At 36.9% G+C, this 13705-nt stretch overlaps 1 protein-coding gene and 1 pseudogene across 2 annotated transcripts; one reads left to right on the top strand and one right to left on the bottom strand.

Annotated features, from left to right (window-relative positions):
• Positions 1-212: 212 nt before the first annotated feature.
• On the top strand, positions 213-3712 carry LOC116306434 (glutathione peroxidase 2-like; annotated as a pseudogene). The gene is made up of 2 exons (XR_016121759.1): positions 213-905; positions 2550-3712. The product of XR_016121759.1 is annotated as a glutathione peroxidase 2-like (transcript).
• Position 3713: 1 nt separating this feature from the next.
• On the bottom strand, positions 3714-13107 carry LOC116306433 (dynein axonemal assembly factor 1). Its single transcript, XM_031716502.2, has 15 exons — positions 12969-13107; positions 12676-12767; positions 12382-12496; positions 11015-11121; positions 10801-10894; positions 10326-10398; positions 9602-9676; positions 8671-8735; positions 8156-8241; positions 7721-7800; positions 6782-7055; positions 6218-6277; positions 5754-5833; positions 5199-5276; positions 3714-4525 (listed from the first exon to the last, which is right to left on the bottom strand). Exons 1-15 carry the CDS (start codon positions 13022-13024, stop codon positions 4271-4273), a joined length of 1590 nt encoding a protein of 529 aa, XP_031572362.2. The 5' UTR covers positions 13025-13107; the 3' UTR covers positions 3714-4270.
• Between the last annotated feature and the right edge of the window lie 598 nt (positions 13108-13705).

The raw sequence follows: 13705 nt of genomic DNA, 5'->3' as shown, positions 1-13705 counted from the left end.
TACAAAGTGGCACTTCAGCGAGATCCCGAGCTATTCTAGCCTATTCTTGTACACTAGTTCAAGCGCTTCGAGCGTCTGAGTTCTAGTTTTGAGGTAATCGCTCAAAAACGCAAAGGATTTCTTACATCACTTTCGAGAAACTTTTTAATAGCGCCACCTGCTGAGAAGTCGAGTAGGCGATTAGAATTCCGCGATGGTTCGATTGAAACGACTGTTCGATATGGATTGAAAGTCTAGTGACTTGTCAAAAGCAACTATTTGGTTGGTCCAATATTCTGGTGCCATCCGATTTCAGTAACAGTATAAGGAGGAATTCCTCATGTGTCAAAGTTAGCAGGCGCGCGTGATTGATGACACAAAACCCAACGAACCGGACTCTATACCTGGTTTTGAAGTCACACTTAGATCTGTGGCGGAGAGTCGACAAGATGGGAGCACTAAATATTCCCATTTCTCTAATTTTCGCTATTTTTTGTGCACTTTTAGCAACAAGTGCGGGATATTTAAAAAAAGCGTCCACCGATTGTAAGGCAATCGCTAACCAAGCACCAGCCTCATTTCATGACTTCAAAGCAACTCTCCTCAATGGCACAGAAGTAGAGTTCAGCCAATTTAAAAACAAGGTAGTCCTCGCCGTAAATGTTGCGACCTTTTGACGATTCACGTCGCATTATCTCGAAATGAATGTATTGAAAGAACGTTTTAGCAATGGGACATGTGATTTTGAGATCCTTGCCTTTCCTTGCCATCAGTTCGGACGAGAAGAACCGGGGAAAAGTGAATACGAGATTTTGAATGGTCTGAAGTATGTTCGACCAGGCTATGGTTATGTGCCAAACTTTCCTCTCTTCAATAAGAGTGATGTGAATGGAGTCAACGAAAGTAGCATTTATACCTTCCTTAAGGTGAGGCCATCTGCGTGATGTTACAAAGCGTATCACACGTAAAATTGTTATTGCCATTAATGTTGACATAAAGCAAATATAATGATAATAATAAACATAAGGATAATAGGAGTGAATAACTAATTAACAACAGAGGGAAGTTTTGTTTTATCTTGTAACGCAAGATTAGTTTCAATTTATTTTTGTGAAACTGTTTTTTTTTTTTTTTTTATTTTTTATAAAAGAAGGCGTTTCTAGATCCAAGCAAACTACAAGACAACTAGTTAAAATAGTGGATAAGACGTCAATCAAACTAGATAACTAAAATATATAGTTGAGAATATGTGGACCGCGTAGCACTTATGAAATACATGAAGATATAGAAATATAGAAAAGTTATAGTGCTTGGGAACGAGGTTATTCCGAGCGAAAGCCCTTGGAAATAAATTCGGAAAAATTAATTTCCGACCTCGCTGGGAATCGAACCCACGACCTTCGGAATTGTACTAACGATGCTCTACAAAATATATAGTGCATGGTTTTAATTGACGTACAACGAGATTCCATTTTGACTGCAATTGTGTCTTCATTTCGATCGAACCTACTCGAGGTGTCTTTTGCGACATTTGTTTTTGGTCAGACATTTCCAATTTTTTTTTTTTTGGTTTTATTGTTTTTTTAAACAAGTTTTTTAAAAGAATTTTTTTTCATTCAAATTGTTTTCGTGGTTGATCGGTTCGGATGGAGATCAAGGATACCATGCATCAATATTTAATCAGCTCAACAAGAAAAATTGCGCTATAAAGTCAATCGTTTTTCCAAGAGTCTTTCATGGTCTCGTCTTCCCTTCAAGATTTTTTTCGTATGCTTTATTTCACACGTTTTAGATATTTATTATTAATTTAAAAGAAATTATCGTATTTGAATTTTCGCTTAACTTTCTCACCACACAAAAATATTATTTTTGTTTTTCTATTACTTGGATTTTTTTGATATTCGTTTTTAGTAATTTAAAAGAATTTTTCACTGGTCAACTGACGTTTCACGTTTGCCGTGAACGTAAATCCAAAACTCTCTAATTTGACGTCGCGACAAAATAGGGTTTTGGTGGACATCAAATCAAAGTGTTTCCATGACATTGTTGAAAAAAAACACAAAGTTTCAGCAAGAGCACGTATATATGAAAATGTCATGTGAAACGCCTTGATTGACGTCCACCAACATTTACCGGCGCGCAATCGTGACGGCTATATAATACTACCTTTCACAATTTACCTGTGCCATCTCGAAAGGTAGCTGTGCCTTTGCATGGAAGCGAGATGAACGGTGAGCTTGCAATGATAGAGACATCAGTGTAAATAATTGTCCAAGGTGTTAAAAAAGGTCTCTATCATTGCAAGCTCACCGTTTGCCTCTCTTCGCGCGATCGATGCAAAGGCACGGCTAACTTTCAAGATGGCGCAGGGAACTGTGAAATTCGCATGTTTGGGAAAATTTATGGTTTTCAACCATTCCCAAGAGAATTAAATGACAAGACACGGCGGCCATGTTGGAGGATATAACAAAAGAATTCATTGACAATTCTTTTAAGTTCCTCCAACATGGCCGCCGTGAAAACCATCAATAGGTTTTTGATATGATTTCATTATTTTCTTTTTCAAACAGAATCGATGTCCCGCTCCAGATAACTTCATAACGGATGACACCTCTCTCATTTTCTGGTCACCAATTCGTAACAACGACATTAGCTGGAATTTTGAGAAAATTTTGATCGATCATCGAGGTCAGCCGTTCCGTCGCTACTCGTCACCTACAACGCCTATGGAGCTGGAGGCTGATGTACAAAGCCTAATGTTTCTTTGTAGACAGGCAATGACCGGTGAAAATCGACCCCAAAGTCAACAATACTGGTACTAATTTAACGTAACATCTATTGATGAAGGGATGCGCCAACATGGCCTTGATGTTCAACCCTCTATTAGATATTATGTTAATTTTGCTGCATTCGTGAAAAAACATTGCTCGTTCATCACAGAATGGACTACTTTGACGATAGGGTAGCCATCTTGCCAGGGGGTAAAACGAAACAAAGATGACAGAAAATATAGAGTTTTGTGTGTTTGTCTTTGGGAAGGTGATCGATGTGCCATGTTGATTCATCTTTGTTGAGTTCTCTTGTGGTGAGCTGTTAATATCAATCGGCGTCATTACCCTCATTACTATAACAAAGCTTTATTTTCCCCTGAACGCCCTATAATCTTTTTCGATCCAAGATGGCCCTCGTATCGTCGAAGTGGTCCATTCTTCGTTCGCAGTCATTCCTAAGAAACAATAAAAAGCCGCAATGTTGATTGAAGTAAAAAAAGAAAGTAACGATAGACATTTTGACAGTCTGAAATCAAAAAGAAAATAGCTGTCTGATTGGCTAAACAAATACTTATGGCTTATCCAATCAGAAAGCTGGAGAGTAATTTAAACCAATAGAATACAGCACCATCATCATCATCGTTACGAAATTAAATAGAGACACTATTATTGGTAAAAAAACACATGGAAACGTTAACCTATTGTAAGCGCGTAACTTATAACGCCACATCTAGCGAATATTTAGTCTCCAATATAGGTGTATGACGAGCTGATCATAAACCGGTTTTTCTGGTCGGTTGGCTCTGAGGTGAGATCCAAGACATCCTTGGTCTTCAATACATTCAACCAAGTTTGACAAAGGGTCAATGATATGTTGAGACTGAAATTCGTTGGATGTCGTTATGATTTGCGAAGTATAGGCTTAAAATAATAACAATAAAATAAAATAATCAAGAAAACGAGTTCGTGTGTCTTTCATGATAATCATCAATGCATTTCTTGAAAATATATCGAATTTATATCCTGATTGACCTAGAAAAGGCGATTAAATGTATGCAGGAGAAATAAGCACTATGAATGAGCTATAAATGTTTTTGACAATTAAAAGGCGGGGTGGAGGGAGGGGGATAAGGTAAATGTTAAGAGGGTCTAATTAACTCTCGTTCGGCTTTTGCAAACGGAGCGAGATTGTAGTCTATATACTTATTTCTGAGCTTTGTCAGTTGGAATGACACAGAGTCATTAACAAGCAGAACCCCACTGCCCTCTATGAAGTTCTATCAAATCCTGATCGACTTGCAAGAATATCAAAGATGGCACCGAGAGCACTCATTATTCGCTGAGGTTAGCGATCATACATGATACATAGAGTCACTAACAAGCAGAACCCCACTGCCCTCTATGACGTTCTGTCAAATCCTGATCGACTTGCAAGAATATCAAAGATGGCACCGGGGGCAGTAAAATTTGCAAACTTCTTCCCTTTCAAATTTGGGTAGAAACCTATCTTCCTGATTGCTTCAATCTAAAGCATTCATTTTCTTTTGAAAGGCTCTTTTTTCCTTTTCAATGCTGATTGGCTCCCGATCTATCGTTGAGCCAACGGATTCAGCAAGTTGTTGCAAATCGTCCCAAGTACAAGCATTCTTTTCATCATTCACGCAGGTTCTGTTATCGTGATGCGTGGCTATTTTGATAGGTTCATTGTCGTCTATCTCTTGTATCAAACGCCTTCTATTTGGTAACAATGGTTCATCGATTTCTTCTATTAAAGGCTGTAAAAAAATATGAACAATGAGCTCCTTAAGAAACAAGCAAGCGACTGTGATCTAGTTTTTGAAATCTACTCTGATTGCACAAATTATTATATTATTATTTATTATTATTATATTTTGCCAGGGCTCCCATTGATAGCAGAGTTTTAATTAGCTCTGAAGGGACTACCCTGGCTTTATTTACTTAGTTCATTTTAAATAAATTTATTTACTTCATTTCATTTTAAATAAATAAATAAATGAATGAATAATAGCCTTAGATGTTTATTTGTGAGTTTAAAAAAAAGCCCGCCATGGGGGCAGGAAATGAAAAGTGTTGCTTTTGAATCGCCGCGCCACCTTCAAGAGTGGTTTCCCGCTCGCCTCTCACCGCTATGGTCCGGGTTTGAGCATAGGCTCAGACTGGATCATATGTGAGTCGAGTTTGTTTGATGTATTGTTCTCTTCCTTGCCACGAGGGTTTTCTCCTGGTTCTCCAGTTTGCTTCATCCGCAAAAATCAGCATGTCAGTTGAGTTTCATATGTTGTAAATATAGAATGTAGTGGTAGTGCGTGTGGAGGGAACCTCACGGAAGAGCCCCGTACGGGGAGTGGTGGTTGTAAAATAATTTGTTTTAATAATTATAAAAATAGCACAGTTGTTAAGAGGAGTAATAACTGTCTAGTCATTTACCTTCTTTGTTGTGTTGGCATTAAACGATTCAATAAACAATGGATCATTAACGTCTACATCCTCGAGAGTTGGGAGATCCTGTCAAGAAAACAACCTTTGTCAGTTAGGAAGACGAACGATTTTTGGATCACAAGTATGGCTATAAATAAGTCCTTTACATGACATTATACAAAAGACTTTTAGTTCCGACGACGAGTACGAGAACGAGTTTTTAACTTTAAAAATGACACTGTCATTTCGTAGTCTTGGTCCTGTACATGGATTAAAACCTTAAGATAAAAAATCGGCAATCGAAATCGACTCTGTGTTAGCTACGCGAAACCCAAGGTCCCTTGGACAATGCTTTACTTCAGCCCCACAATGCACTGCGATGCCAACTCCACCCAGTTTTTCCCTCAAGCTCGGAATGATTAATCAGAGTGGGAGAGGGGGTTGGTAAAGTTGGCCACTAGACCTTTTTCAAATACGCTCTTTTAAACACACTATTAACTTTGCATGCAGTCATAATAAAATATAAAGCATTCTGGATTTGAGTGTAATATCTAACATATCTACCTCATTGTCAAGGTCCCTTGCTGCCATGGGTGCCTGTCTTGTTTGTTTGTTTTCACTTAAGTGAATCGTCTCTATATCGTCTGCACAATAACAAAAGTAAGAATTATAAAAAGTACCATTAAACAATACTCTCAATCCTATTTCTATTACTATCACCACTGCCTGCCCATCCACCCACCACCATCACCACCATCGCTGCCCACCTACCCCGCCACTTGTATACATCTCCGCCATAACCACTGTCCCACCTACCACTATGCATCACCACCATCACTATACATCCTCACACCCCAATCACCACTGCATCAGTTACCTACTCATCACTGTCCCACCACAAATGAATTCTCACACCCAGCCACCCTCAACTGTATAGCACCAACATCTCTAGTGCCCAACTAACCCCAGTTCAAAGCCATTCTTGTAAGAACATGAACACTAACTCTCTAGTTATAGCATCCACCTACCATTGATCTCAGTGATCAGGACTCTATCTGATGGTGTATCACTAGTTGGCTCGTTAACATCTAGAGAAGAATGGATGACAAGTTAATTCAAAGTTCCTACTCAGATAATAGCGAACCAATAACCATTGCAGCAGTTTTTCCAGTGAAATTAAAATCTTGTCCCACAACCAACTACACAGTATCTGTTTTAAAGAGTACTACAAGGACTACGAGGCAATTTTATTATATTTTCTCAGGACATGAAACGATTGAAGCAATTTATGATTTATTTTCTGTGATAATCAGGGTTTTAAATTCTGAGATATTCTAGCTTATTTATTGAGCTTGTGGAACATAGCAACGGTAACTAAGGGGAGGCGAAACTATGAATCACCTTACCTACTGAATTTAATAAAAGTGAATATACAATAGATAGAAAACATCAAAACAAAATACAATATTTCAGTCAACATTTTTGGCATGGAATAACTTAGTATGGGTTGGAGGACAGGAGTGGCAGAATAAAAGGCGATGTGCCCCTAATAAAGTACGATACTTGTTTAAGGAAAAAGGATGCTTCCTTACCTCTTAGCATATCAGTAATCAAAGAAGCATGTGATTGTCCCTGACGGCTTGAGCCACCACTAAATATACTAGAGCTGCTGTTTCTTGATCCAATGGTAATAGTCTCCATTTCCTCATCCTGATGTCTAGCCGCCTGAAATGGAGTATGCGCATCAGGCTTCTCATCTGATGAACTGATAGGATTATCCATGTGGGATGTGGATGGCTCGAAAGGTTCGTTATCTTTATTGTCCGAGTTATCTTCAGTGTCACTGTTAGAAACGTCCGATAGGCTCTGAAGGAGAAACAATTCGTTATTTTTGAGTAAATAGCTGTTGTTCATGAAGCCGAAAACCTGGAACTAGAAAATATTAAGCTTCAAACAAAATGTTCGCTGATTGGATAATTCGGGCTGAGAGGAGCTCGCCCCATGTAAGGGAATCCGGACTTATGGTGGATTCCGGATTCCAAGCGCTGGATTCCGGATTCCGAGACTCTGGATTACGGATTCCAAGGGTCTGGATTCTGGATTCCAAAAATCTTGTATTGCGGATTTCGGATTCCATATCGTTAATTTTCAGATACTTTCTCTGAAAATTATATTTGATATACTTGCCAGTATAAGTAGAATCGTCTATCAATTAAATCAGCATCTGATGACAGATATTCTTGGTGGAGATATTACACAGTGGGGGAGGGGCTACATCGGTTCAGTCTAGGTCAAGGCGATAGCATTTGAGTGTATACTTTGAACTTCAAAGTAGCGGATTCCGGATTCGAAAAGGGTGGATCCGGATTCCATTATAAACTGGATTCCAGATTCCAAGGCCTGGATTCCGGATTCCAGAGTGCTGGATTCCGGATTCCAAAGCCTAAAATTTCGTGGACTCCAGATTCCGGATTCCCTTACATGGGGCGAAGAAGCGATATCGTCTGATTGCGCCTCTGACTATACAGTACCTCATTCTCATCGTCTTGTTTAGCATCACCTTGCTTTTCTAGTTTTCTTCTTTCAGCTTCTTCGCGTATTCTTGATAAATCTTAATAGAAAACAAACACAATCAAGAAGTGCGACTGGTCAGGAAAGGGTGGTTAGTAAGTAAGGCCGTTTACAGGTATCCAGATATTTTTGAAAAGAGAAAATTTTTAATACCGTTGTCAAAAAAAATCGAGTTCCACAGGTAGCATTTTGCGGAATCGTTTTCGCAAATCCACACCTATCCGTTTTAGGAAAATTGCCTTTTCAAGTGTCATATTCACCGGATACGTGTGAACAGAAAGCCAATCCGCAAACAAAAAAAAAAAATCCGTTTCTCACAAAAAACGCAATTCGCGACGAGGTCTAAAAGATTTAGATACAAGTACACACAAAGAATGGATAAAGATTAAACTTACTATTTACACTGTCCATGATTTTCTGGTGTTCTTTATTTATCCATCTCTCTCTCTCTAACCGTTCAGCTTCAACTCCGCCTTCAGCCCTATAAAAAATCACAATAACGTAAGTAATAAGGAAAACGTGAAACGTCAGTTGACCAGTGAAAAAATATTTAAAATTAGTGAAATGAAATCGCAAAAATTTCCAAGTGGTAGACAAACAAAAGAATACTATCGTTTTGTGAGAAGGTTTACAAAAGATAAAGTGAAATGTAGGGAAACGATGAAAACGTGGTCACGTTGCCGTTTGCGGGAAGGAAAAACGGGAATCTTAATCTGTCTAATATCTTATTGAATTTATTATTATTTACATTTTATAAAAGAATTTGTTACTGGTCGACTGAAGTTTTGCGTTTGTCGTAAACGAGATTTTCAAACTCTCTATTTTTTCTTCCCGCAAACAGCACGTGGGCGGACTTTCCATTTCGTGCTGTGTGAAGTCATAAAGCAGTATTCAAAATACAGACACTTACCATGCTTCTGCGCATGCTCGTTCCCGTGGAAACACAGGTCGGTCGTCTAGATACCTGAGATTCTTCTAAAAAATACATTAAAGAAGAATAAGAAAGTTTATTCAAAAAAGATCTAAATATATAAACGAACTGAAGATGTCTTAAAGCGATGTAAAACATACATGTAATAACATTTTCTCCAGCAAACCACACCATCACACCGAACTCCAGGTTTTCACAGTTTCAACACAATGAAGTTTTTTGCTCTTATCACTGAAAAATTAGACACTTTTCTGTTTCTCTTCTACCGAGTGCAAGGGAATGCTCTTTCAACCCTACATTTCATCCATTTTTTTGTAAACACAGCGAACACCCAGCTCCTTCATAGCAATAGATCTTTTTAGCTTGGGCGTAATGTTTTCTCATTTCAGACAATGTGTCATTTCCTTGAGTATATCATTTCTTCGTTTACTAGGTCCCAGTTGTACGAAGCCTGGATAGCGCTATCCAACGAATAAATCTTATCCAGTGGATAAATATATTGGATAACAGCATTGATTTATCCACTGGATGACGACTTATCCACTGGATAAGGATTTATCTGCCAGATAGCGATATCCAGGCTTCGTACAACAGGGCCCAGTTGAGAATGAGAAAACACATTAATATATTGGATACAACTCAAACAAAGAATCTTATTCTCAAGAGAATGACACTTGGTTTGAAATGAGAAAATACTACACCCAAGGTAAAGAGGTCTATATTCTTAATAGGATAGTTTAGAAAATTATGCAGTAAAAGTACTGCAGGAGTTCTATAATGCTTTTACCCTGTAAAGTAGCTTTGAGTGCTATAATCGCAGAGAAGAAACATTTGGTAACTTTGTTATATCAGACACAAGAATGACATAGCAATCAATGTTCACCATGGTAACATATTCATTTTTTCTTACTATTTTCAGGATCATGTTTTTTCTGTAATTCTTGATCTTCTTTATTACTGGGTTTCCAATCAAATTGAGCACATGCTGAAAGACAATTAAACCAAATAACAAATTCATTTAGATTTTCAAATATAATATGCATAATATATTATGTGTATAATATTACTTCCTTATTATGAGCATAGTTACATTAGTATATGTAATAGGACTTCATGCTGTCCAATTAAGAAATAAATGGATGAGGAAAATTCCAAGGACTTCCAAAATTGGATGAGGCCATAGGCTGAGTCCAATTTGGCAGTCAGAGGAATTTTTTGAGTCTAATTATTTCTTGATTGGGGAGCATGAAATCCCATTACCTATTAATTATATAGCTGCCTAATTAATCCCATATCAACAAGACCTGTCCAATTAAGAAAATAATTGGACAGTTACATGTGCCTATATGGGATTAATGAAAAGCTGTATAATTAACTATGTTTTGAGAATGTCATAAGGGGATTACTAAGGTGTTACCCTTGCAAAATGATCCTAGGATTTCCTAGAGAATAGGTTTGTCGTGAAAAGCAACAACACAGGGATAGCAGAGAATGTTTTTAAGTGGAAGGTGGGGTAAGGGTCTATAATTTTTTTAAACAGAGATCAAATTAAAACAAAATAATGTTTCATTCTTCTTGTAAAAAGTGACTTCCAAACCCCACCAGCTCAGGCATCCTTGCAAGCCTATACTCACCAAGTTAGGCATTTCTGCAAACACATCAATGACATCAGGGTCATCAATCTTGTTATAGGAAAGGTCAACGACACTATGCAAAAATAATATATATGTATATATATTAACAGAGAGCCTTCCTAAAAAAAATATGAACTATATAATAGCTATGATGGAATATCATAATCTCAAACAAGATCAGCACCACAGAAGCCCTGACTGTTGGTCGTTTGATGGCAATTTCTCAATCTTTTCGTGTTAAGTTATCAGTTGTTCTAAGGCCATTTGTTGACTGTTCATTGGGCATTAATTTCCATTAGATGGCATGCCAAGAGTTGGTCATTTCCTCTGGCGACTTAATGGTGAAATGGATGTGACTGAATAAACTGGGAGTAATCAGCTGGGACATTGACTGTGCATCTGAGGCTCTGTTTTCAGGTTTTCCCATTTCAGGGATATACTGTAATATTAATTGTAGGGAGTATCTAAAAAGTACCTCAAATTCTGGCAGTGAACAAGCTCTTTGATGTCCTCTGCAGTAGTTAACTTGTTGTGTGCTATTTGCAGAGTGTTGAGTTTAGGAAGAACGCCTGGTAAAATTTAACATAACAAATAAGTTCATAAGATAAAAAGAAGTTCAGTTCATAAAATGAATAAATATCAGTGTTCTACCATACCCCACCCTTCCCTTATTGTGTTTTTCCACTTACCAATATTTTCAATCTTTGTTATAATGTTATTACTAACATTTAATGTGTCCAAGACTTGCAATTTTTCAAGGTTCTCTAATTTCTTAATTACATTTTGCTGTAGATACCTGCATACATTAATATTAAGTCACAAAAAAATCAGATTGAACAAAATAGTTTGCTTTAGGTCAGACGACTGAGTTTATGAATTTGTAAACATACACTGTAGGGAACGGTCCGACAGAAAAACTTGCAAATATACAACAAAAATATCTTTGTTGCAATTTGAATATATATATACAGTATATAGTTAACATCCAATGAGGAAAACTTTCAAATTTTTTTGACCCCTGTTAAAATCTCTCAGATGTTTTAAAGCAGGGCACACAGCTAAATTGCTCACTAAATTTATCTAACCGAGTTTTTGTTTGGTTTTGCAAGTAAAGAAAACCAGAGTGCTATGCAAGGAATACTGCATTAGACAGTGAATTAATCTTATTCAAATCATTCCTCATGAGGTTGGACCCATATGAGATGTATTTCTTTAGATTTTTGTCACGAATCTCCCATATCCCATTAGTTGGGTGATAAAGGCCCAAACAGATGATGCAATGTTGTCTGCGATATTGCTTGCAACAGGGAGCTGTTACTTGTTTTCACTTCTGCAACAATTGCTGGTGAGGTCGTACACAACAGTTGTACAGGATGTGGACACATGGAGTGATTTTACCTTTGTCCTTGTGCAATGTCACCAGCGATATATATATATTTATTATATAATTACCAATGAAATATCTATTTTTCTCTATTTCGAAAAATTGATATCTTCACAGGTGAAAATAACATGTTATTTTCACGTGTGAAAATAACACCATTGCGATGGCTATTCAAAAATACATGGAAAGAATTGCCTGAAAAAGCCAAAACATACTTTCATTGATAATTATATAATAAACAGAATATTACATGGGCGCTTGGAGATACGAAATTGATCTTCTCGTGTTGAAAATCTCTCACTCGTTCGCTGCGCTCACTTGTGAGAGATCTTTTCAACACTCGAAGATAAATTTCGTATCTCCGCGCGCCCATGTAATATCCTCTATATATTTTTTTGCCTTATCTTTTTATTTTTTATTTTTACAATATTTTTTTACAACATTTATAATTATTACTTGAAAACAATAGAAAACAATTTCAATGAGGGTCGTCTAATTTACAATGCTACTAACAACAACTAACAACTAACACCAGCGATATTGTATGTAACAGCTGGATGGTGCACACATGGTAAAATTTCCCAGTTGCAAACAATGTCGCATTATGTGTATATGGGAATATATATGAAATATATATATTGCATTGTATGTCTAAGCCTTTACTGTACTTACAAACTTCGTAGTTCGGTTAGGTGGTCCAGATTTTCAATCTTATCAATACCATTACTCTCTAGCCACAGACATTTTAGCCCTGTGTACTCTTCTAGATTTTCAATTTTCACAAAACCTGTACAAAATATTTATAGTCGATTCATAGTCACCATGAGTATTATGTGAAAAAAACGTTTTAGAGAAGGGAGAAAAACTTGAAAGAACTTACAAATGGACATCCCGTTAATGCCGTTCAATTTGAATTCTAATCTAATAAAATCTTTCAATATCTTGTCTAATAACTTTCGTACAGACCTCTAAAGTGAAGGTACAAGACATCGTTCAGACGAGGAGTAGAGTACAACTTCTTTTCCTTACAAATTTTCTTCAGTGATTCTTTTGTCATTCTGTAAGAAAATCATGCGAAAAGAACATTAGCACTGCTTCATATTTAGGTTTTTGGTTTTAATTTGGTTTTGGAAAAAGGTTTAACCAAGAAAAATTGGTTGGTTTGAAGTATATTTTATGCAAGACCGATTGTCGGTCACAACAGCTGATGAACGAATAGCATAAAACCTTATTTCTTCTCAATAAAAGTGGCATTATACCTTGGATAATCATTCTCCTTATCTTCCTTTTGCTTGTTAGTTGAATCTTCCGGCATATTTGCGATAAAATTCTGTATATTTTAAGCGAAAATGCTCGTGTTTTCTTCCACAAATCCTTCCTGGTTTCCAAAATGGCGCTTACTTTTCAACATAGCAACCATTGCTGTAATACATAGCAACCAAAATGGTCCTCTCCAGTCCCACGCGTAGGTTTGTTTTCTTCACGGGCTTCCTGTGTAATAGTTATTTGAAGACTGAGAAAAAGGGAAAAACTGAAAAAAGGAACAAAAACAAAACAAAAAGAATGACAGAGGAGATAATAAGTTTGCTTTTTGCAAGGGCTTCCTGTGTACTCTCATTTCAACTGTGAAAAAAAAAAGAAAGAAAGGAAAGATGAAAGGGAGAAAGACAAAAAAGAATGCAAAAAAGGTTAGCACGTCTATTTAACGCAGGCTTCCTATGTGCAGGTCATTTTGATAGCACAATAAAAAGAAAGAAAAGACAATAAAAAAAGGTAAAGAAAATGTCGTAGCAGAGGGATTGGAGAGGATAGGGCTTAATGGGGCTGTAATATTATTAACTATAGGTTAGAGTGAAGGCATATAACCCGTTAAATAAAAAATACTAGTCAACATGCATGTAATAGTCAAATAGACACAAAAGAAGACAATGGAATCAGGGTCTACTAATTTGTATTAGTCTAATATCTATTTCACGGGTTTAGTGACTTCACTCTA

The sequence above is a fragment of the Actinia tenebrosa genome, unplaced genomic scaffold, assembly GCF_029948245.1.
Source record: "Actinia tenebrosa isolate PJP-AT-01 unplaced genomic scaffold, QUT_ActTen_1.0 PGA_scaffold7__59_contigs__length_16204524, whole genome shotgun sequence".
Classification (NCBI taxonomy): domain Eukaryota; kingdom Metazoa; phylum Cnidaria; class Anthozoa; order Actiniaria; family Actiniidae; genus Actinia; species Actinia tenebrosa.
The sequence above is the reverse complement of the archived record's forward strand: the minus strand, read 5'-3'. Positions and strand labels throughout refer to the sequence as shown.

What these genes read in the sequence shown, in the direction of transcription:
- LOC116306433 (XM_031716502.2), bottom strand. Translation starts at nt 13,024, where the DNA reads ATGCCGGAAGATTCAACTAACAAGCAAAAGGAAGATAAGGAGAATGAT. An exon ending in AACAAAGATTGAAAATATTG is followed by an intron (nt 10,895 to 11,014) that starts GTAAGTGGAAAA and finishes AAATTTTACCAG; the next exon opens with GCGTTCTTCCTAAACTCAAC. An exon ending in AATCATGGACAGTGTAAATA is followed by an intron (nt 7,801 to 8,155) that starts GTAAGTTTAATC and finishes TTTTCTATTAAG; the next exon opens with ATTTATCAAGAATACGCGAA.